At 35.8% G+C, this 25,120-nt stretch overlaps 1 protein-coding gene across 1 annotated transcript in view; it reads right to left on the bottom strand.

Moving 5' to 3' along the window:
* Zswim2 (zinc finger SWIM-type containing 2) overlaps nt 1-22,242 on the bottom strand; it is a 31,460-nt gene extending 9,218 nt beyond the window's left edge. Inside the window, exons 1-8 of the mRNA XM_070030914.1 lie at nt 22,043-22,242; nt 20,798-20,874; nt 16,865-16,905; nt 10,533-10,740; nt 9,187-9,438; nt 6,467-6,551; nt 4,719-4,831; nt 128-281 (exon numbers count right to left, since the gene is read on the bottom strand). Coding sequence (XP_069887015.1) covers nt 128-281; nt 4,719-4,831; nt 6,467-6,551; nt 9,187-9,438; nt 10,533-10,740; nt 16,865-16,905; nt 20,798-20,874; nt 22,043-22,210 — 1,098 coding nt within the window. The 5' untranslated portion in view covers nt 22,211-22,242. The remainder of the gene's footprint in view (nt 1-127; nt 282-4,718; nt 4,832-6,466; nt 6,552-9,186; nt 9,439-10,532; nt 10,741-16,864; nt 16,906-20,797; nt 20,875-22,042) is intronic.
* Between the last annotated feature and the right edge of the window lie 2,878 nt (nt 22,243-25,120).

The raw sequence follows: 25,120 nt of genomic DNA, 5'->3' as shown, positions 1-25,120 counted from the left end.
AATATACTCTGGGATGGCTTTCTAAACTTCTCTGTACAGGTGCAGGCAAAAATATGTAAGAAGAAACAAAAATTCACTACACCTTGGCTTGACAGTGCAAGTTGAGTGAAACTGGCATGACTTTTACCTTATGAGTACATGGTAGTAGCCTTGTTTGTTGTCCAAGATGAAATGATTTTAGACAAAGTCGACATTGGTACCCCGGTGCAAGCAGTTTACTTTTTTTTGTAACCAACTGGAGAGGCAGTGACTTCACAACATCTTTAGGTGTGTAAACCTGGCTGAACAGAAGCAAGCAGAGATGTGACTGTTGATATGGGATTACAGATGTGGAGGCAGCATCAGGTCTATTATATATATCATGCAGTGAACACAAAATTTCTTTGAATCAAAGATAGTCTCATATATTATCAAATTTAAAAAAGTGTATCAATTCTCAAAATGATAAATCAAACTTCATAAAGGGCAAAGATTGACTATTCACAACATAATGAGAATTTTTAAATTTGTATTTGAATGTCAATAAAATAAGATCCTGATACAAAAAACATTTTCCTTCCTTTTTCTAATTTTAATTTTTTTTTTTTTGTCAGTCATGGGGCTTGAACTCTGGGCTTGGGCGCTATCCCTGTGCTCTTCAGCTCAAGGCGAGCCTCTACGGCTTGAGCCTCAGTGCCACTTCCAGTTTTCTAGTGGTTTATTGGAGATAAGAGTCTCAGGACTTTCCTGCCTGGGCTGGCTATGAACTGCGATCCTCATATCTCAGCCTCCTGAGTAGCTAGGATTACAGGCGTGAGCCATGGCGCCCGGCTCTTTCTTCCATTCTCTCTCTCTCTCTCTCTCTCTTCCTCATCTTCTCCTTCTCCCTCTCTCTCCCTCCCTCCCTTCCTCCTTCCTCCCTCCCTTTTTTCTTTCTTCTTTTCTTTCTTTCTTTCTTCTTTCTTTCTTTCTTTCTTTCTTTCCTTTCTTTCTTCCTTCTTTCTTTCTTTCTTTCTTTCTTTCTTTTTTTCTTTCTTTCTTTCTATCTCTCTCTTTCTTTCTCTCTTTCTCTCTTTCTCTTTCTCTCTTTCTCTCTTTCTTTCTGTCCTGGAGCTTGACAGTGCTTGGACATTGTTCCCGAGCATTTTAAACTCCACTTCTGGCTTTTTGGGTGCTTGATTAGAGATAATAATCTCATGGACTTTTCTGCTTGGGCTGGCTTTGAAAACCTCAGATCTCAACTTCTCAAATAGCTAGAATTACAGTCATGAGCACTGGTGCCTGGCCTCATACTGATGAGTACATACTGAAGTTACTTTACTCTGAGGCAATATTTAGACATGTGATTAGGAAAATACAATCCAACTTGCTGTGTTAACTCATAGAAAGTGAGGGGCACAGTATGCCACTGTGGTAAATTGGTAGATCATAATCTGTGATGAAATTCATTTTCCTGTGGGGTGTTCCCTTAGGACAATAGTATTAGATGATATTCACATAGAAGACTGAATGACAATAAAGGTGAATAAACTGTGAATTAACTGGTATTTGCTGCCATTAAAACTGTTTAAATAGGTATTAAAAATAAATGTTTGGCTAATGTCAAAATTATTTATTTGAATTATAGTATTCATAAGTTATTCAGAACAAAGATTCACAAATATTGTCTATAAAAGTTCACATTTTTATTTCAATTATATCTCCACAATACTACAAAACTACTTCCACCAATGCCATCTAATTTTAACTAAACAGTCAATTTTAGTATTCAATACTAAAAATAGTATCATACTGTTATCCATAATATTGTTATTGTTTACTTTTTATTCTGAAAGATTCTGTTTTTTACTCCATTTTGTCTGCCTGGACTGTCTTCCTCCAATATTTTCTCTCCCAAACTTCCAACCCCTATGTCTTCTAACCCGATCCTTAGTTACCCCATTTAGTAGGTGGAAATGTGATGCCCAGCTAGAGGAAGGAGACTGAGAACCTGTGAATAGGCTTGTGTTATGTACATAAGAGCTCTGTTCTCCTAACAGTGTAGTATATGCAGGGGGCATGGGCTGTGTGTTCACTGGGACTTGGGGAGAAATGTAACATGTGTGAGCATGTTTAGGTATGCATGATGTGTGGGTGTACTACATGTACATTTATACATTTGGTGAGAATAAGCATAGTTTTTGGTTAATTGAATGTGTTAAAATGTTTTGATTTTATTTAATCTTATTAAATTTCTTTCATATGTGTTTTACAACATATGTTATTTTATTTAGTTTTTGCCAGTCCTGGGGCTTGAACTCAGGGCCTGGGCACTGACCCTGAGTCTCTTTGTGCTCAAGGCTAGCATTTTACCACTTGAGCCACAGTGCTGCTTCCAGCTTTTTCTGAGTAGTTTACTGGAGATAAGAGTCTCAAGGACTCTGCCTGGGCTAGCTTTGAACTGTGATCCTCAGATCTCAGCCTCCTAAGCAGATAGGATTAGAGGCATGAGCCACCAGCGCCCAGCTGCAACATATAATTTAATAATATACAATGTGTATACTTTTATATTTTTTATTGTGAAGATATTGTACAGAGGAGTTACAGTTACACGAGTAAGGTAATGAGTACATTTCCTATTGAACATTGTTACCCTCTCCTTTGTTTTACCCTACCATCCCTTTCCTCCCCACCTCCCCAACTCCTCCCTCCCCCCTACCCCAAAGTTGTAAAGTTTGTTTTTAACATAGTGTCTTGTACATCTCATTGTTACAATGGGTCAACCTGTATCCTTGTTTCAACATTTTGTTATTTCCCTTGCCCTCTCCAAATTAGAAAAATATATATACAAGATACAGAGCACTGGAATCAAATACAGTGAAAAAGGGGTTATACCATGGGGGAAAAACATACAAAAGAAACAAAAAATCACATGTATATTAAAAACAACAGTGACAAAGATAAAAACCTCTTGTGTCCCTATTTTGGGGTTCATTTTGATTAGCATCATCTTATATGGGCATATGTACATAGCTTTTGACCTTCTCTGCTTGTCCTAGACATATACTAGTTATTGCAAATAAGGGAAACCATGGGACCTAGGTTTTTTTGTTCGGGCTTACTTCACTTAATATATTTTTTTCTAAGTCTTTCCATTTCCTAACAAATAGGGCAGTATCGTTCTTTCTGATGGGGGCATAAAATTCCATTGTGTGTGTGTGTGTGTGTGTGTGTGTGTGTGTGTGTGTGTGTGTGTGTGTCTGTGTGTGTGTGTGTGTGTGTGTATATATATATGAAACATTTTTCTTGATTCATTGGAAGCCCACTTCCTAATTGGATGGTTGTTTCTTTGAGGCTTTGTTGTTGAGGGACTTAATTTTTTGAGTTCTAAGTTTTTGAGTTTTAGATATGAGACCTTTGTCTGTTGTATGGCTAGTGAAGATCTTCTCCCAATCTGTGGGCTTTCTATTGATCCTACTAGCTATGTCCTTTGCCATGCAGAATCTCTGCAGTTTCATGCAATCCCATTTGTCCAACCTTTCTTTTATTTGTTATGTTTCTGTGTCTTTATTAAGAAAATTTCAGCCTGGCCAAGGAGCCCTAGATTTTCTCCTATTCCTTTCTGTAATGTTTTCAGGTTGTCTGCTTTGACTCTGAAGTCTTTAATCAATTTATAGTTGATTCTGTGCAGGGTGATATATAAGGATATATAGTTTTCTACAGGTGTTTAACCAATTTTGCCAGCATCATTTACTGAATAGGCTGTCTTTCTTCAATTCTATTTCTTTAGCTCCCTTATCAAAGATTAGGTAGCTATAAGTCTAGGGGTTCATTTACTGGTCTTCAGTTCTATTCCATTGGCCCTTAGGTCTGTTCTTGTGCCAGTAACAAGCTGTTTTGATTACTATAGCTTTGTAGTAGAGTTTGAAATTTTGATTTTGATATTCTTCTAGCACTGTTCTTTCTGTTAAGGATTGCTTTTGCTATTTGGGGTCTTTTGTTATTTTTCCATGTGAATTTTTGGATTGCTTCTTTTATTTCATTGAAGAATGAAGTTAGGATATTGATAGGTATCACATTAAATTTGTAGATAGCCTTTGGCAGTATTTACTTTTCTTTAGTGCTTTCCTTATTCATTTGATAAAAATCTGAAGGACTATGCACGCTATACAGCCAGGTGGTGTTGTAAAGGATGGACCCTTCCTTGCACTACCCTGTACATCAATCCAAAGACAGAAGAGAAGGTGGAGAGGAAGCGACCTCCTTCCAAATGTTACAAAGGCAACTTCCTCCCTATCTTTTCAAAATTGACATTAGTTTTGATTTTGTACTTATTAGATGATTAATTGATTACTGATTATTATTTGATTACTATTAGGTCATTATTTGATGACATTCCTACACTTAGTAAATCTGATGGGGCTAATGCTGAACAATAGATGTTATTTGAATATTTAATGTGTATAACATTAAACTTCACAGTAAAAAAAAAAAGCTCGTATGAGGTTGGTTTTATACAAACCATATTATAAGATGAGGAAATTTTGCAGAAGGAACGGAAATAATCAGCCAAAAAGCCACAAAAAGAACATGTGGTTGGGCTTGGGTTGGATTCAGGCAGACAGAGCTAGTCTTGCTCTTCACTTGTATGCTATGATGTTACCTATTGCATAACAATTGCTCAATAAATACAAGAGTACATATCACTGATATAAGATCCCAAATCCTACAAAGAAATAAACTCTTTATGAAAACCTCACCTTTTCTTTTCTTGAAATTGTGGCATTGTTTCTTCTACCTCATTTTTACCATCTAGACTTTTTATATCAGCCTGTGATGTTTTTTCTAGTAATTTCCATCTTTGGTTTCTCTTCTGAAATAAGTGAAAAGTAGATGTTTATTTGCAAATTATGAAAAGTTGTATTTTTTCTTTTTTCTTTTTTTTTTCCGGTCATGGGGCCTGAACTCTGGGCCTGGGTGCTGTCCCTCAGCTCTTCAGCTCAAGGCGAGTGCTCTACCACTGGAGCCACAACGCCATTTCCGGCTTTTTCTGCTTATGTGGTGCTGAGGAATCAAACCCAGGGCCTCATGCATGTGAGGCAAGCACTCTACCACTGAGCCACCTTCCCAGCCCAAAAGTTGCATTTTATAGATTAAAATTGGTAGACTATATCAATAGCAATAATAGGGGAAATATCTATTAACTTAAACATATCTATTTTAACACCATTATAAATTATATCTGTGGGGCTCATGCAGTGATGCATAACTCTTACAATGGCATTACTTTCACTTTTTAAAATTGTGGGTAGAACAGAAGAGTGATCGTTCATGTTTTAACAATCAGCTACAATCCATCCCTTTCAGTTTTTAAATTTTGAGATAATCTCAATTGTGTAGGGTGGCCTCAAACTTGAGACCCTCCTGCTTCTGCCTGCCGCGCAGCCCGGCTTGCCACCACACTTAGTACTTTGTAAGGCAAAGAGATTACTGGTAAATGTGGATGTGGTATCTTGTAACAAGAAAAAGAAGACAGCATTGCTCAGAATCACAAAACTTTTTAAAAAATTGGTCATGGGGCCTGGGTTGTTGTCTCTGAGCTCTTCAGCTCAAGGTAAAAGCTGTACCACTTAAGCCATAGCTCACTTCTGGTTTTCTGGTGGTTAATAGGAGATAAGAGTGTCACAGGCTTTCCTGCCTGGGTTGGTTTTGAACTAGGATCCTCAGATTTCAGCCTCCTGAGTACCTAGGATTACAGGCGTGAGCCAACTACCAAAACTTTTAAGGTGCATAGTTGAAATGATCTCCCTATTTATTGTTGTTAGTATAAAAATTTTAAGAGAAAAACCATAAAGGGTAGTCAGCAATATTACTAAAAGCCAGCTTTTAAGTTTGAGATCTTTTAAAGCAATCTTCAAGTGTGAGGACTATAGTTTCTATTCTTAGTATTTATTTATAATATCATCAGATGCATGCTATTGTGTTGCATTTTATGAATTACCAGTGTAAGAGCTGGTAGCCTTGTGTACCCCTCTCAAAGAGTTCTAAGAACATGCACTTAGATTTTATCAAGAAGCTAGCTGGGTGTGCTGCTGGCTCACCCCTGTAATCCTAGTTATTCAGGAGACTGAGATCTGAGGGTTTCAGTTCAAAGGTAGCCAACTAGAAAGTCTATGAGAGTCTTATTTCCAAATGATCGCGCGCGCACACACACACACACACACACACACACACACACACACACACACACACAAGATAAGCAAAGGCGTGGCTCAAGTGATAGAGCATTAGCCCTCAAATTGAAAAGCTCAGGGATAAGTACCTAAGCCCTGAGTTCAAGGCCATGACCAGCAAAAATAATAAATAAATAAATAAATAAAATAAAATAAGGTAAAAAAATCAAGAAGTTGAATTCTAGAGTGTTATCGACTCTTCATCTTCATAGATTTACTTAGTATTGCAACAAGACCAATACCGAGGCTGTATTAGGTTCAAATGGATAGCTTACCTCACGAAATGTGAATGTGTGAGAAAGATGAGAGCAGTCGTCAAAGCACTCCTGGCACAGGTGATATTCTACACATTCACTACACCTGAAAGTTCAACAAATCAAGACATTTAAGGAAACAATGTCCAATTATTGCCATTTTTCGGTGAAAACTTTTGACGCCAGCTTCTGAGAACAATCCAAATATTTGATATTTGCCCATGACAAATGACACTGTGCATTACTTTCCCCATACTGCTGTAAAATGGACCATAAGTCCATCAGTTTAACCGACACATACATAGTATTTTACAGTTCTGTAGAAGTCTGCCCAAGCTACATTGCATATCATACGCGTTAGGAGAGAAGAATATGATAGAAAGCAGAAGATGATAGGATAACAGAATATTCGTTTTCTTCCAACTGAAGTTGCCAACAAGCCTGAGCCCCAGCCAGAGCCAGAGATCTTTGACGCAGATGTGATTTCCTTTGTTTGAACCACTGGCTTGATTTCTTGGAAGAAGGGAATGTGAAAAATTGGAGGTCCTTAGTATACTAAAGGGAAAGCCAAAGCCATAGGGGGTGTTGTTCCACTTTCAGTATGGACCTCTGAGCAGAGCCCCTTTCCCCAGGCAGAAATGGAAATGGGGTGTGGTCAGGCAGAGAGAGAACCTGCATCTTGAACACAGGGATCCAGAGAATGATACAGTTGACCTTTGTGTTTTCTTTCCAGAACTTTTCCCTCTCCTCTCACTTTCACACACATACTAAATCCCAAATAGGTCCAGTATCTGCTCTTAGGTTTAACTTAGGAATAGAACCCAAGCTCTTCAGTATGGCAGGGTAAGTTCTTGATGATTTGATTTCACGTTTACAGATGTTCTCTCATTCCATGAATCCTACAGCCCCAGTGCCTTCACTAAGGCTACTCCTACCACTTACAGTGTATTTTTCTCCAATCTCTATGTTTCTTTCTCAGAAAATTGTCCTGATTAGTCTACCTCCTCTTATGTCATGTCCTTATTACCCTCTTCATATGCTCTCAGAATTACTCCTTAAGGTGTCTCACAGAACCAGGTTGCAAGAAATAGACTGGTTTATCTTGTTAAGTGAGGATATCCTCCTTCCCAGACCTTGGCTGCCTGCTTTGAATACCTTAACTCCATCTGCCATCTTTATTCCCCTATGACCTGTAGCCTGACATTCAGGCTTTGGACATAAAGTTGTGGGAAAATTTGGGAGACTGTTATTTTGCCTACCACATACCTCTTCCTTATTTCCTTAGTTCTCCGACTAAATTTGCTTTGAATTATGTCTATGTCTTTCTCTAAGTTCCTATAGGATCTACAGCCTATTAGATGTTCTGTTTCTTGATTAGCAAGTGTTAGATTCTGGAAAATGGAATTATATTTCCTTTCTCCTCCCAAGGAATGGAAAAAGATAACTACACAACTAATATCAATAAAAACTACTGATAAATTAAGAAAAAGTTAACTTCATACGATAGTTTATATCATTTATAGATTTTGCCACTAGCCAAAGATTTTAATTTCTTGCTGTAGAATTCATCAAAAACCAAAACCTTGAGCAGCAGTCAAATGAGGTCATCTTCTAATTTAAATTATTAAAGAAGGCTATTTTCATGAGAAATAAAGAAAAATCTGCCTGAGCCATTTTAGAAGAAGTAAGTGCTAATTTATTCATTGTGACTATTTATAGACACAGGGAAGAGTCTTAACATCAAAGAGTCAGAGCAATGTTGCAATTTATCATTGTATGCTAGGCTAGATGAAGTTAAAAATCTCTATTCGCTGGAATATAATGTATACAGTTAAAAAAAATCTAACCTAAACTATAAAATAGTGGTATCATAAATCTCTAAAGAGGGAAATCTTAGAGACCTTCTAGTTTATTTTGCTTTCTATTTAATATATTCTTAAAACAGAAATATTTTCTCAGTCTGAAGATTGTCAGGATTTGAGGAAAGTTGGAGTTACAAATTTTGCAAGTAGTCTTTAATTTGAGGAAATGGGATGAGATACAGATGAGTAACTGCCAAACTCCTAGAGGAAAAGTAATGAGAAGGTATTCTCAACAGAGAAGTTAAACAGTGGGTTGGGGATAACATATTAGAAAATGAACAATCCACCAGGACAGGAAAAAAATACTCAGATAATAACTTATTTAAAATTTCATAATAAGGGATATTTCATTAAGGATATACCATTTCCTAGCCCTAGCAATTAATGTTTACTCTGGTTAATTGTGGGATAGTTTGGGTGTATTAATAAAAGCAGCAAACCCTTTTTGATCTAGTAATTATTTTGCTGAGTAAAGACTGAAATGAAATGAAAAGTATTTATTACAATTTGGAGTAAGAGGAAAGTGATGAAAAATTATGTCATTCTAGTTAATATCACTTTGCATTAATATATGAGTTTTTGGTAAAGACCTCATTGGCTGACCAAAGAAATTTACTCACTGTGATCCTAGAAACTCCAGTAGGCCAAAGCAAGAAAGCCTGTGCTGGACTGTCTAGGATGGCGATATATCATACTCAACTCTTGTAAAAAGAAGATAAAATAAAGTCTCTTATTTGGAAATATTAAATAAGCTGTCATTGCCTAGGCAAATACTGGGTATGAAGGAAGAAGAAAGTAGGACAAAGAATAGTACTCTAATAGTCAAAGTTTTGTAAGGGTAAGAAAAAATTGCATGTAATTTTAATGGGTGCCACTTACTTGTAGCATGTCCCCTCAATTGGAAACTGTTTGCAGTTATTGCATGGAATTCCAAGGTGTTTGCTTAGTGGTTCTTTCTCAGCTGCAGCCACAAGTTTGCTAGAGTTTTGGAATTCCTCCAAAATAACATTTAGTGGAGCAAATTCTTTCCTGCACAGAGGACATTTTAGCATGGCAATTTTGGATGGCACATCTTGGTAGTTAGCTAAGATCTTCATGCATTTTATGTGAACACTATTGCCACAGCCAAATCTATCAAAAAGAAAACGCAAGTTTACCATCTTCACACAGAGAAGTTTTATATATATATATATATATATATATATATATATATATATATATATATATATATATATACACATACATATATACACACATATTTTGTATACACTTGTATTTATGTAAATAACATTACTAACATTTTGCTTCTGTATAAAAGTAGACTCAACTGAGTCTGGGAAGGTGGCTCAGTGGTAGAGCGCTAGCCTTGAGCTGAAGAGCTGAGGGACAGCGCCCAGGCCTAGAATTCAGGCACCATGATCGGACCCCCCCCCCAAAAAAAAAGTAGCCTCAACTGATTTTACATATATCACTTGATTATAAGCTCTCACACACACAGAAATCTATCTATGAATCTATGAATTTGGTTTATCAGCATTCCAAACATAAACTTTTTCCTATTCTAATGCCTGTTTTTCTGAAAAGTATATGGCATCTGAAAATGCACAGGAAATAACTGGTAGGAAGAAAGGTGTTTGAGAAAACAGTTAACCTTACAATATACATGGAAGAAACCACATGAAAAACAGCAACTTGTATGAAAATTGTAATAAGTAATCAGGAGAAAAATAGCGGAAAAGTTTGGTAGCATAATGACTACTCAAAATTTCAAAGTTAAACTTAAAAATACCCTGAGCTTGAATCTCTCAATATTCTTGCATAAGTAAAAATTTCAACTATTCAGATTTGAAGATATAATTTAAACAAAACCCTAAAGATAATTTAAAATTTTTAAAGTAAAATGATCTTCATTTTCAGAAAACTATTTATAACTATTACCTTCAAAATGCAGCCCAGAAGTCTTTAAAGAACAGGGCCTCTCACAGATATGTGTTGTATGTTAGGAAACATAAAACAGGAAAAAAGTATAAAACATCCATAGCTAAAGCCTCCCCTCCCACTCCCCGCCCCCAATCAATGTATAAGAAGCTCAAGGATTCCTGCCCAGCTTGCTTTGAACCATTACCTCAGATCTCAGCCTTCTTAGTAGCTAGGATTTCAAGTGTGAAATACTGGCTCTTGGCAAGTTTCATAAGTTTTAGAATCCAAGGACAAAAGTCTCTCACCTGCAGAAGGTAACAGGAAGCTTTTTCTCTAAAAGCACCTCTTGACAAATGGAGCAGATATCCTCTGAGCCAATGTCCCTCTGAGCCAGGGACCCATCTTCCTCTTCTTCTGTCACTGCACTTCTTCTCTGTAGGGGAGTAGGGACTTGATGTATCCCTCGCAGCAAGTCATTTATTTCTCCTTCCAGAAGACCCAGCTGGAAAGCAACTAGTGAAAAACAACAGCAACAAAGCCCCTCAAAAGTATTAAAATTCAGTGGAAGAATTAGAAATGTAGACATGTAATAAGATAGAATTAAGTCAAAAGAATTTTCCTTCATGTATCAGGAAAAGTATTTGTTGCATTGTCCTTCTGACATTGATCCATGTCTTCCTGTTCCTTTCAGAGCTAAAAGGTCAGAAAGGAGTCATTTATAAAAAGAGAAAAAAAAGAATGGAAGTTATCTTTTATGTGCTGAAGAAACTCAGTGCAAACAGTGCATTTATGGGTAGATATCAAAATCATGTTTGGGGTTGGAGATTGAACTCAGTGGAAGAGCACTTGCCTAGCAAGTATAAGGCCCTGAGTTTGGTCCTCAGCTCAATATATATATATACACACACACACATATATGTGTATATATATGTGTATATGTATGTGTGTGTATATGTATAGGTATATATATATAGACACACACATATTCTGTATTTGACAACATAAAAATATTAGAAAAGAAGCTGTCAGTGGCTCACACCTGTAATCCTAGTTACTCAGGAGAGTGAGAGCTAGCATCAGGGAAGGAAAGTCTGTGAGACTGCAATCAACCACCAAAAAGCAGGAAGTAGGGCTGTAGCTCAAGTGGTAAAGCCCTAGCCTTGAGCAAATAAAGCTAAAGAATAGTGCCCAGACCCAGGCCCCTGGTTCACTAGTACCAGCACAAAAAAAGAAAAAAAAAGCAATGGGGACACAAGTATATAAAGAAAAATGGTATCTGATTGTTTATATTTGCTAGATATGTACATAAATGAGTAATAGGAGAACAAATCTGTACCTATTTTCCTCTATATACTTTGTATCTTTGACAAATCTCCTAGTAGCATGTTATTATGCTTGTTTCTTTTCTTCTTTCTTTCTTTCTTTCTTTCTTTCTTTCTTTCTTTCTTTCTTTCTTTCTTTCTTTCTTTCTTTCTCTCTTTCTCTCTCTCTCCCTTTCTCTCTCTCTCTTTCTCTCTTTCTTTCTTTCTTTCTTTCTTTCTTTCTTTCTTTCTTTCTTTCTTTCTTTCTTTCTTTCTTTCTTTCTTTCTTTCTTTCTTTCTTTCTTTCTTTCTTTCTTCACATTTTGTCAGTAGTGTTCAGAATAATTTGTTAGGCAGGGTATTGCTGTACTCTTGGGATGCGTAGTCTTTGAATTCTGAATTTTCTCCATTCTGATGTCCTTATAAATAATTATTCTCTAAGGGCCCATATTTTAATTAGAACATTCTAAATCTTTCATTCTCTAACCCATTCATATGCTCCTTCCTGCTTCCCTACTCTTCTCCCTAACACAGTAATTTAAATAAGTAGTCTAAGTCCTCTAAGTTCAATTCATCTTATATTCTTTAATATGTATATGCGTTTAGTAAGTACTTTATTACTTGGAAGATAAAGAAAACCCCTAGAAATTCCTTCAATTTAAACACTAAAAAAATGAAAATGTCATACGTATATTTCAATACTGAAACCTCTATTCCTTATCTGAGGAGGTATGGCAGGTGGGAGGGTATCATATTTTAATTATCCATTACTTTAGGGAGGAGGACTATTTATCATACAGACACAGAAACATCTGTTCTCTTAAAAAAAAGAAGAGCAGAATGAATAACAAAAGATTTTGTTTTGGTAATAAAAATTCTTTAAGATAGAAGAAATACTTAAAAATAAACTTGAATAGGAGAAGCTGTCTGGAAGCAGTTTTTAGATAGATTTATCTATCTGTCTTTTATTTTCTGACCTTGAAAAAATTGTATAATTTAAAATTTGAAATATCCTTTGAACTGTCCAATGCTTCTAGAAACTATTCTAATATAAAATAAATAAATTAGAAAATAAAAGGAAGAAACAAAGCCTTATGAAATTATTTTGGGAAAATTAATGCATGAGACTGAATATTCTGAAAGAGAAGATCAAGGCAGCTTACCTTGTCTAACATCACTACTTGCTATACAAAAAATAGAGCTTAGCTGGGTGCCGGTGGCTCATGCCTATAATCCTAGCTACTCAAGAGGCTGAGATCTGAGGATAGCAGTTCAAAGCCAACCCAGGCTGTGAAAGTCTGTGAAACTCTTATCTCCAATAAACCACCAAAAAACCGGAAGTGGCACTGTAGCTCAAGTGGTAGAGCACTAGCCTTTAGTTGAAGAGCTGAGGGACAGCGCTCAGGCCAAGAGTTTAAGCCCCACGACTGACACACACAAAAAAGATTTTAATATATAAATATGAGGCAAATTAAATTTTATTCAGTGACAGTTTCATTCAGATTTCAACTCATTTTGACACGAATGAAATTTTAAAGTCTGTCTTCCGTTACCTTCTTTTCTGTTTATATTCTTTTATGTGTGGACTATATTTTGGTTATTTTTTTGGATGAAAGAACAAATTTGTCTTAAAGCTTATAGAGATTATGCTTCTTTGAAATGTATTCCTAAGCTTATTTTATCTATGCATTTATTACATTTTGCTATTTGATTTTTGTGTGCTATTAAATTTATTTCTTTCCTTTTATTCATATTCTTTTAATCCTTTAAAAAATTGTCTTCTTCTTTTTTTTTCCAGAGTAGTGGTACCCTTTCTAAGGGTTTTCTCCTGGTTGTTCTATTGTTTTAAATTCCTTGTCATGGGAACAATGTGAGGTTGTGTTGGTATAAGTTGGAGGGTAGTATTTGGTTTGAGTGAATTTTTTTTCGTATTGCCATTCAGTTGTCTTAATGAGTTGTGAAAATATTTTCTTTCTTTCTTTGTTTGAGTTAAAATAGAAATGAGCTAATAACACCAGAGAAAACTTTCTAAGTACTTTATTTTTGTATTTAAAATCATTCCTATATAGGAATGTTATGTGGATGGGAGAATGGAAACTACTTTTTATTTGTTAGAGATGAATAGATTACTATGATTTTTAACAAGTTTTTTATTGTGAAAATACTGTATACAGAGGGGTTACAGTTACATGAGCAAGGTAATGAGTGCATTTCTTATCAAGCATTGTTGCCTCCTTTTTTGTTTTTTCCCTACCATCTCTTCCTTCTCACCTCTACAACTACATCCTCCCTCCCCCACCTAAATTGTAAAGTTCGTTTTTCAACAAAGTGTCTTCTACATCTCAGATTACTATGATTTTATATCTGGCATTCTTCCCATTTTACATGACTTAGCCTTTCATTCTAAAATTATAAAGATATTTCTATGTATCTATTTTCATTAGTGATAAATATTGATGCAAAACTCAAACAAAAAAATTCTACATTAAAAAAATCTAAAAAGTATTGATATATTTTTTAAATTATTATAAGCCAGCAAAAGTGGCTGAAAGATGAATTTGACAATTCATATAGAAAACAAAAATAAAAATTTTAAGGTGTATATCCCCAAAATCTGATTAAAGATGCATATACAAAGTATATAAAAATAGAAATAATTAAAATTTAGCTTAATCATGAAAAAAATTAAATTAATTTTTAAATACTTATTCAGTGGAAGATTTACTATTGGTGTTTCTAAATTATACAGTTTAGATAGTATTGAAAATTAAAATGCTAGAGATTCTCTGATAAAAGCAGAACACAGTATTCTAATAGACTATCTTGACACAGTATGCTGGTGGCTCATGCCTGTAATCCTAGCTACTCAGGAGGCTGAGATTTGAGCATTTGAAGCCAGCCTGACAAGAAAGTCTGTCAATAAGCTACCCCAAAAAGCCAGAAATGGAGCTGTGGTTCAAGTCATACAGTGATAGCTTTGAGAAAAAAAAATGCTCAGGGACAGTGTCTGGGCACAGAGTTCAAGCCTCAGGCTGGCACATATATATACTAAAGTTAACTGTATAGGGGCTGGGAAGATGGCTCAGTGGTAGAGCGCTTGCCTTGCATGCCTGAGGCCCTGGGTTCGATTCCTCAGCACCACATAAGCAAAAAGAAAAAAGCCGGAAGTGGTGCTGTGGCTCAAGTGGTAGAGCACTAGCCTTGAGCTGAAGAGCTGAGGGACAGTGCCCAGGCCCAGAGTTCAAGCCCCAGGACTGGACCCCCCCCCCAAAAAAAAGTTAACTGTATATGAGAATTTGAAACTATTTCCTTCAATGTGAGCTTTATTGTATCCATAAATAATTTAAAAAAGAACAGATGGTATCTATTGCTTATGGTACTTAGAAGAAATTTATTAGGTGATAAATTTCGGGTTGTTAAGAATACATTTGTGGGAAAAAGAATGCTCAGCATTCCCAAACTGATGTTTTCACAATAAAATTCTTTTATAATTGCCTTGGTAGGTTTTCAAAAGAGAAAATAGAATTTTAGGTTTCTTATCTACAACAATAGAATATAAGTTATTGTTGTAGGCTCCTTTTAGAAGAGTATCTGATGTAGAGAACATACTTTCTCCATTAGTAATAACATGCCCTTTGCACTTAAATATAATCTTTCTAGCTTAATCTTTCTGACTTAATTTTTATATGCTTGCTTTAGCTTTCATTTTAAACAATATCGAGGTCATTAAAATGTCTACTTTTGACTTTATTGTGGATTATGATGGCATTGTCAGTAACTACGTTATATAAATAGGATTCTCTGAAGCAGAAGTGTTACTAAATGTTATCTTAGTTAACTAAGGAGTTAATACCTAACACCTCTTCTTAATATAACTATGGGAAATTTTTATTTTAACTAACATTTTAATTAATTTTACTCATAATTTAAATTCAGTAGGAAGTATACAGTTTCAAAATTAATATATAGAATTGTAAATACTTAAAACATTCCCTACTCATGTTAGCAAAAAGAATAGTTTTCATCTGCAAGTAATGGAAAGGGAAATACAACATAAAATATAACATATGAAGTTGCTGTTTTAGGATGCATTTTTTTTTTTTTGGTCGGTCATGGGGCTTGAACTCTGGGCTTGGGCACTGTCCCTCAGCAATTCCGCTCAAGGCTAGTGCTCTACCGCTTTAGCCACAGCCCTACTTCCTAGAATGCAATTCTTATGTGTATCTAGTGGGTCAAACCAACCGCAGGGAACTCTCATAATGACAGTATTATTACAAAATATGTTAGTGTAAATACATAGAATAAAACTATTTTCCTCCTTTATTTTTTGCAGACACTGAAATTTAATATTCTGCCACTATGTCAAAAGTATGGTAAGTACTTGTGATATAAAAACTACTTTCATCTCTAATAGTGCCAAGTGCACCAATATAATAAACTATACCTCCTTAAATGGTTCATTTCTAATGAAATTCACCCGGAAGCAGAGCTAACTACCTTGTGTAAGATAGCTAATTTTGGATTTTTTAAAATAATCTAATTTTATTCAAGAAGACCTATGTATTTGTAGGTCTTTTACTCTTCCCAAACAAATTTAATCAGAAAGCATTTTTAAATGAAATTATGTGCCATGCTTTTTTGAATGTAAAAAGTGCACTTAGTTTACAATTTAAAAAGTTTTAGATACAAAAAACACTGTAAATCTTTGCTGAAAACATGGAGAGCATCATTATTGCGTACTATTTTTTGTTTCCCAAGGAGGAGTTCGTTGCAGTTATTCCACAAATGCATATAGAATACTTTGAACAAGTTTACCCCCTTAGAGGGGAATCTTTTTTCTATTTTAAAAAACTGGCTATTGATTTATTGCTGTTTTTATCAAGCACCTTTGACTTCGATTTTAAAAATGGCATATGTTTTATTAAGAAAAATATCCAAATTTTTTCTTTTCATTTCTTTTTGCCTGTCCTGGGGCTTGAACTCAGGGCCTAGGTGCTGTTTGTCCCTGAGCTTTTGTGGACCAGGCTAGTGCTCTATGACTTTGAGCCATGGCTCAATTTCTGGCCTTTTGGTAGTTAATTGGAAAAAGAGTCTAATGGATTTCCTTACTTGGGCTGATTTTGAAATGTGATTCCCAAATCTCAGCCTCCTGAGTAGGTAGGATTATAGGCTTGAGCTCCCTGCACCTGGCTCCAACTTTTTGAAATATAACTAACTGGGAGAGAGCTAGTTAAAAGATTGTCTAGAAAAATAAACACAAAAATTCAGAATATGTTTAGAATTTAAAAATTATATTTGCTAAGTTCAAATTAAAAAATGAAATACTAAACACTTACATTCATGATTCCTTGGGAGCTTGAATTTTTTCAACAAGACCCTAATATTAACAAATAGAAAAAAATTAAAACACTTTTACATAGGTCAAAATGTTTCAAATTTTTTTTATTGTGAGAATACCATACAGAGGAGTTACAAGATAACAAGCACATTTCTTATCAAGCATTGTTGCCCCCTAGTTGTTTCCCCTTCCCATCCCTTCCCATACTCCTCCCCCCCTCCATTCAATCCTCCCCACATCCCCCACCAAAGTTGTAAAGTTCGTTTTTCGACATAATGACTTGTACATCTCATTGTTGCAATGGGTCCACCTGTATCCCTAGTTAAACGATTTGTTTTTTTCCCTTCCCCTCCACAAATTATACCTACATCAAAAACAGTGAAAGTATGGGTTATACTGTGGGGGAGGGCATACAAAGCAACATAGAAATCATTTTATGAATATGTTAGAAACAATTTCATGAAAGGAAAAAAACCCCCAAAAACATTTAAATACTTATCTTGGGGTTCATTCCCCTGACATCAACTTATCTGACCTTTTCTGCTTGACATATACTAGTTATTGCAAATAAGGGAAACCATGGGACCTATGTTTCTTTGGGCCTGGCTTACTTCACTTAATATAATTTTTTCCAAGTCTTTCCATTTCCTAACAAATGGGGCAATGTGCGGCTGGGAAGTTGGCTCAGTGGTAGAGTGCTTGCCTCGCATTCCTGAGGCCCTGGGTTCGATTCCTCAGCACCATATAAGCAAAAAGAAAAAAAAAGCCAGAAGTGGCGCTGTGGCTCAAGTGGTAGAGTGCTAGCCTTGAGCTGAATAGCTGAGGGACAGCACTCAGGCCCAGAGTTCAGGCCCCACAACCGGACCAAAAAACAAAAACAAAAAAAACCAAATGGGGCAATGTCATTCTTTCTGATGGAGGCATAGAATTCCATTGTGTGTGTGTGTGTGTGTGTGTGTGTATATATATATATATATATATATATATATATATATATATATATATATATGTATACACCACATTTTCTTGATCCATTATTTACCGTAGCTAAGATATGGAACCAACCCAGATGCCCCTCAGTAGATGAATGGATCAAATTTTTGTAGATTGGAAAACTATGGGATTTGCATTGTTGAAAGTGTTATGAATAAGCCTAAAAGTCAACACTTTTCTGTTTTAGTTAAAATTATGAGTAAGTATATGCAAAAGAAGCACAATATGGAAACAAAAGATATCTGTAGTATAAAGATTAAACAGAAAGTCCATGTATTTCTTATCATATACACTACTTGAGCCACTCTAGTTCCTGACCCATAAAAGGACAGTGAGGGAATTCTAGTATTCATAGTACTTCCTTTAAACTTTTCTGCAAGTGAAGGGATTTTCTTAATATATCTACTACTTTGCTGTTTGATAAAATTATTCTAAATATCATTAAATATTCTAAATATTAATATTCTAAATTCATTAAAATAAAATAACTTCTAAAGGAAATGCAAATTGAAGTTATACTGAGATTCTACCTTACCTCAGAAGGGCCAATATCAAGAAAACTAATGTGGCCAAAAGGAACTCTATTACACTGTTGGTGGGAATGTAAACTTGTTTACTCTGAAAAGCTGTGTAGAGGCTTCCTCAAAAAACTAAACACAGACCTCTGTCCCAGCAATTCCACTCCTGGGCATTTATCCCATAGAATATAAACAAGGATACAGTAAAGCTACCAGCACAACCATCTGAATTGCAGGCTTATTTACCATAGCTAAGATATGGATCAGTTCAGATACCCCTCAATGGATGGATGAATGGATCAAGAAAATGTACTACATATACACAATGGAATTCTACTCATCTATTCAGAAAGGATGATATTGTACCATTCGTAAGGTAATGGAAAGACTTGGATATTAAATTAACTGAAGAAAGCCAGATGCAGAGAAACATGAGTTGCACATTTTCCTTCATTTGTGGTAGCTATAATGTGCCTATAAATCTACAAGTAAACTCACTGGGTGGTAAGCAATTGGTTACAAATCAAGTAAGTGGAGTATAATAGACTCTATGGAGATCTCAAATAGTATAATTCTTTCTTTTGTTTGCTTTGTATTTGTTATTTTCTGGTTTTCTATATATACATACATATAGTTATTGTAAAGATCATGTACAGAGGGATTACAATTATACAAGTCAGGTAATGAGCACATTTCTTTATAAACAGTTACCCTTTCCCTCACTCTCTCCCAGTTTTTACCCATCCCCAACCATAATTTGTTTAGTTCATTTTCAACATAGTGTCTAGAGACTATCACTGCTTCATTTGTTCAGCTTTTGTCCCACCTTTTCTGTGCTCTCCTCCTTGCTCTCCCCAAAACAGATAAACATAACAAGATTAGAAAACAAAAGCAGCAAGCAAGAAAGAAATCCTCTTGTTTCCATTTTTTGGAGTTCATTTGGATAAATATTATTTTATATGATAATATGCACATAGCTTCACATAGTATAATTCTTATATACATACATATATTCTTATATACATAGTATATATACATATATACATATATATACATTATATACATAGTATAATACCAACAAATTAGATACCAGGAAATGGGTAGTTTTAAAAGGGCAAGGCTGGGTCCAAGGTGAGAGGAGTAGAAGAATGAAGCACAGAAGTGGGGGGAATGAAGGCAAGAATTCATTGTGTATATCACAGACGAGAAAAATAAGGAAAGTGGTGGATTGAAGGAGGAGGATGAAGGATACACAGATTGAGATGCGTTGTATATATAAACTGCTTTGTTAAATGGCAAAAATAATCAATACATAACTAAAATTTAAGAAAAGTGAGGGAAGGGGTAAGTTGGGAAGGGTTGGGAAAGAATGTCGAAAGGGTACACTGTATTCGCTTCATGGCAACTCCATACAACTAGTTAAAGATAATAAAAAAGTCAAAAAATTAAGTGAGTAGCATATTGAATACTTGAATTATATTTCCAATTAGTTTATGGTTAAATACTATATTAAAGGAGCTACATTAAAATCAGAATGATCATTCCTTGACAAAAATGAAAATGGAAAAATCTGTAAGTTTTGACTATTTTATCATTATGTTAGTTAGAGAAAATAGCCCATGTTAGCAGTTACTAAAAGCTTGGTAAGTAAGGACATGAACTGAATTGGGTTTAAAATGTGGAAGACATCTCTATGGCTTAATCACAATGTAAATAGATTGTGACACGAGAGGGAAATTTCAGATTTGAATTCTTTGAGTCCTGACTTTACCTCAAACCAAACATTCATTGAAAAGAAAGCATTTTAGAAACTTGACCAACATAAGCTAGCATGGATATTTCTATACCTATAAGTGGAAACAGAATACTTGATTTTGAGAAAATGTAGTTTAGAGAGAGAAAAACTTGAAAGAACAGTAATGCCCTAGAATGAACCACAGAGCTATCAGTGGTATCAATCAAGGGTTTTTTTTAGTTTTTTAAAAGTTATTAATAGATTTCACAGTTGAGTACAAAGTGAGAATATAGAAATTGTTTTCTTTCTATTAAAAACATTATTATGAAATCTTTTCAAATTAAAGTTGTTTGCAGTTTTCAGAATGAAATAAAATACCAAAGAAAATAACGGTAAATTATGGCAATCTTAACTTTATATCTTCCTAACACTAAATTTATTTAGTCTTCCTTTGTTCAGACCACAAAAAAGCAAATTATGTGACATATCAAGCTGATTTCCTGTGAAGATTTTATTAAAAAGTCACTTCTCAACTGAGTGTGGCTGAGGTCTTTCATCTTAACTAAGACAAAAAGTCACACCTGGGTAAGAAGTGAGACATGATTCCTTAGTAGAGCTTCTGTATAGCAAACCTGAGACCAAGAGTTCAGGCCTCAGTACTTCCAAAAAAAAGAAAGTCACTCACCAGCATATATGTTTACATAGTTCCTGTTCTTTCAGAAATGTGGAACAATCACAAACATGAGGATTTCCTAGAAAAACCTTTGAAAGAAAAATAAAATGCCAGTTAATCTTTAGAGTTATAGCAAAACTAAGTTGATATGTATCTAGATTAAAAGAGATTTGAAGTGGCAATTTGGGTTAGGTGACTCCAAACTGATTTTATTATTGACAAGACTCTATTGGAGAATTTTAACTGTTGACACTGAATTCCAGGCTAATTTTTCACTTCTTATTCTTGGCCTTGTTTATTGCCTTATAAATAAAGACACTTTTTAAATCACCTGTGCTCAGCTAAAAGTAAACCTAAGTTTAAAATCTGTACCTCTCTAAATGGTTAATTTCATACAAAATTTACCCTTGAGTGAAGCTAAATACTATTTGTAATGTAGTTCACTTTAGATTTTTTTTTAAAATTTCAAATTTAACTTCATTTAAGAGAACTAATTTTATACAACCAAGACTACATAAAAGTTGACTAAATTCAGTATGTTTTATAAGGAGCAAAATAAAAGGTGTTTTAAACAAGCAGTATCCAGTACTATAAAACGTGTGGCCCTATCTTCATATGTTCCATATCTACCACTAGTAGGTGTCGTGGAGGCTGATTTTGGACCTATGAAAATGAAGTGTAAATATAAAATATTCTTTGGTCTTTGAGTAAAACAAAAAAGGGAGTCTTATTCATTAAGACCTTTCCAAAGCCTCCCCATTTAAACTATAGTTTCATGGGGCCTTGCTATTGATTTAGAATAAGGAAACACTGACATTTATTTAGCAAATATTTACAGTATGTCAGCAGATTGTAGGATTTTTCCATTTGTTTGATTTAGTGACTGCTAACTAGGGATCCATAATATGCATATTGCAAGCTAAATATTTGTATACAATCTCTGACATTTTGAAGCCTTAAGATTAAGGGCCACCATTGTGTAACATTGGGGTGTAATTCAAAGCCCTAACGCCCAACAAAGAAACTTTCCTGGTAAATGCGATTTCCCTCTGTTATTTGCACATTTTTCAAAGTCCGGGGAACAGGGGAGGATGTGTCTTTGGATTTAGACAGATAGGGTTTTCAGGGGCTATGAGCGTGGCTAAGCCCACAGTTGGTTCTGGGGAAAACCAGAGACCCTGCTGGTGTTGAGGGAAGGGACTGGGGCAGAGGCGAATGGGGCGGGGGGGGGGGGGGGGGGAGGAGTGCTGTTTTTACTCGGAAATTCTTGGTTTCTGGCTCTTCCTCTCTCAGCAGGAAACCGGTGGGTCCCATCTCTCTCAGAAGATAGATGCTGCTATTCAGAGCCTGGTCTTGTTGCCAGCTGAGGCTGTCGCTCAAATGTCTTCGCCTTTCAGAGGCCTTAGGGCCTCTGGGGCGAAGCATCCTGTTTGGTGTGTGAGGCCTCTGGGCCAGGCTTTCAGGGGCTGCTGGTCTCTATGACAACAGCTTGCAGGTGGGTTTCCTCAGTGATGGTGGTTAGGTTCCAGGCCTCCTGCCTTTTGCTGAACTAGAGCTAACTCTTTTCTGGAAATGACACTACTGATGAATGCTTCTAGTAGACAGCTGGACCATGGAAATGGATGAAATCTACATATTAGGATGTTATAACCCAGTCAAGTTAGTGCTCCTCAACTGTTAAAATTATCTTCTAGTAATTCCACATTTTTTCTGAAGGCCAAAAGTGATCACTGACGTTCAGAAATAGTTTACAAACATTCCCCTGTTGCTTATAATGCACACAGACTGAATGAGTTGCTTGGAAAGATGTGCAGGGTAGGTCAAGAGGAGAAAGCAAGGTCCTTGAGAGGTGTGTGTGTGTGTGTGTGTGTGTGTGTGTGTGTGTGTGTGTGTGTGTGTGTGTGTGTGTGTGTGTGTGAAGTTTGGGTGGGGTTTGAGTACTGGGGGCTTGGGGGTTGACACAGAACCCATTGATGTAGGCATTTCCCTAAAGTTACAAATTTGTTAAAAATCTGTTAAAATTTATTAAAAATATCTACAGTTGGATAAAGAGGTTTCAGCTCAACATGCCAATTTATCAATTTATAAGTTCAATGCATTGATCAGTGTCGCCCCTTCCATCATTCCCCCCTCTATCCTAACCCCACCCATCCTCTCTTTACTTACTTCTATCTTCACATATGTGTTATGACTGTATTTACCCAGCATTCCTCTCTCCATTTACCTGTACCTCTCCCCCTAAAGCCTCAGTTAAAACATGCTCTGTAGGAGTAGATGCATGACTCATCTGACAAAAGCATGGTATATACAGAGATGGATTCCCATGTTGTATTCTCTTTGAACAATTAACAGATAGCTGTATCAACAGCAGGAAGCTGAAGTAAACCTTTATTCTTTTTATTGGGGGGGGGGTCAGGTTGTGGGGCCTGAATGCTGGGTCTGGGCGCTGTCCCTCAGCTCTTCAGCTCAAGGCTAGCACTCTACCACTTGAGCCACAGCGCCACTTCCGGCTTTTTTCTTTTTGCTTATGTGGTGCTGAGGAATCGAACCCAGGGCCTTATGCATGCAAGGCAAGCGCTCTACCACTGAGCCACCTTCCCAGCCCTAAACCTTTATTCTTATGGGAAAGATTTCCAAGGTATATAGTGTTGACCCAATAATGCTGATTGTCTCTGAGTTTTGTTCTCATGTTCTAAGGGGAGAACCTTCATAAAGCAGTGCTATTGTTTCTGAAAAAGAAGCCATCTTGCTAGAATCTGAGAAACTGAAAATGGGAAACAGCACAAGTGGATGGCCCACTAACAAAAACAGGACAGAAAGTATTTGTCCCATTTTATCATCTGAGGAAACCATTAGACTACGTCAAGGGCAGAAGATGAGAAAATGGCAATAGCTACCATATGAAAAAAGATGATGGTTAGGAAACCTGCACGTGTGAGCTATCTGGATGAACACCATGAAGACAATATTTTTCAACTACTCTAAGTAAGAACAGCTAACATACCTACTACTGTACTGCCAGTATTGCATCAGTAAAACATTAGAACACAAAGCTAAAATTTACCACTATGCATTAGAAAAAATTCATTAAGAGCAAAATAAACTATAAATTTAACTAATTTATTTTACACATTGACTTACTTTACACTTAAAAAACTGAATAAATTACAATCCTTATTTTCTTTACAGCAAGATGAGTTGGATTTAAGAGTGAAAATGCATTATTTCTATCACCATTCCTCTTTAACCCTATATGTGAGAGTATGCATATAAATGTATATATTTAATTATTACAAAAGCCATCATTTTAAACCTGTTGTGCTTTACTTAGGATAGTGTGTAAGTGATAAACATTTTAAAAATAATTATTTTTTGTCGGTCATGGGACTTGAACTTAGGGCCTGGGTGTTGTCTCTGAGTTCTTTTGCTCAAGGCTAGTGCTCTACCACTTTGTGCCACAGTGTCACTTCCAGCTTGAGTGGTTAACTGGAGATAAGAGTCACATGGGTACTTACCTGCCTGGACTGGCTTCAAACCACAATACTCAGACTCCTGAGTAGCTAGGATTACAGCTGTGAGCCACTGGTGCCAGCTAAAAAGATTAAATTCTTAATATACTATACTAATTTTGTAAATCACATACAAGTTCTCATGTTTCATTATTTAGGGGAGAGTAAAAATGATACCACTCATGCCTTTATGGAAGTTTAAAAGAGATTCCAGATTGCCTGACAGAACTTCAGTCTAGCTGTAAGGCATTTGTTTTTATATCTGTCAGTTAAAACTTCAGAAACATTTGTATATCCAGGTGATTACTCATATGTTTGATTCTTCATCTGTTAGAATTGTTGACAGGGGTAATATTTTGCAAATATCTAATTGGAGAATTACATGCTCCCCTAAATTCACAGTTCCTCCCTTCCAAGGTCCATTTTAAGTCAAATTAGCCCAGGGAGGAAAGAGATGGTCATGACTAGAAAGAAAGTCTGAGTTTCATGGATTAATAAACTTGAGTCTTATGCATTAATTTGTAGTTTCTTTGCAATGCAATCGATCACAAAAGCAAGAGTTAATAAAATACGATATCTGCAGTTTAAAATATAAAAGCTAGGCCTGCATTATTAGAATGATGGGAAGTGCAACAAGTTAGTGGAAGAAGTCAGGTTGCACATCTCAACATGGATGTGCATGTGTATGGGACCTTGTGAAATGCTGGACTAAGATGGGGATGACATGATTGATTGGAGCAGCTGTGTGTGTGTGTGTGTGTGTGTGTGTGTGTGTGTGTGTGTGTGTGTGTACATATGTGTGAACAGTCTGCTGAAGTAGTCTTAG

The sequence above is a fragment of the Dipodomys merriami genome, unplaced genomic scaffold (assembly GCF_024711535.1).
Source record: "Dipodomys merriami isolate MVZ:Mamm:240054 unplaced genomic scaffold, mDipMer1.0.p SCAF_1, whole genome shotgun sequence".
NCBI classification, from domain to species: Eukaryota; Metazoa; Chordata; class Mammalia; order Rodentia; family Heteromyidae; genus Dipodomys; species Dipodomys merriami.
This window is presented reverse-complemented; position numbering and strand designations above follow the sequence as displayed.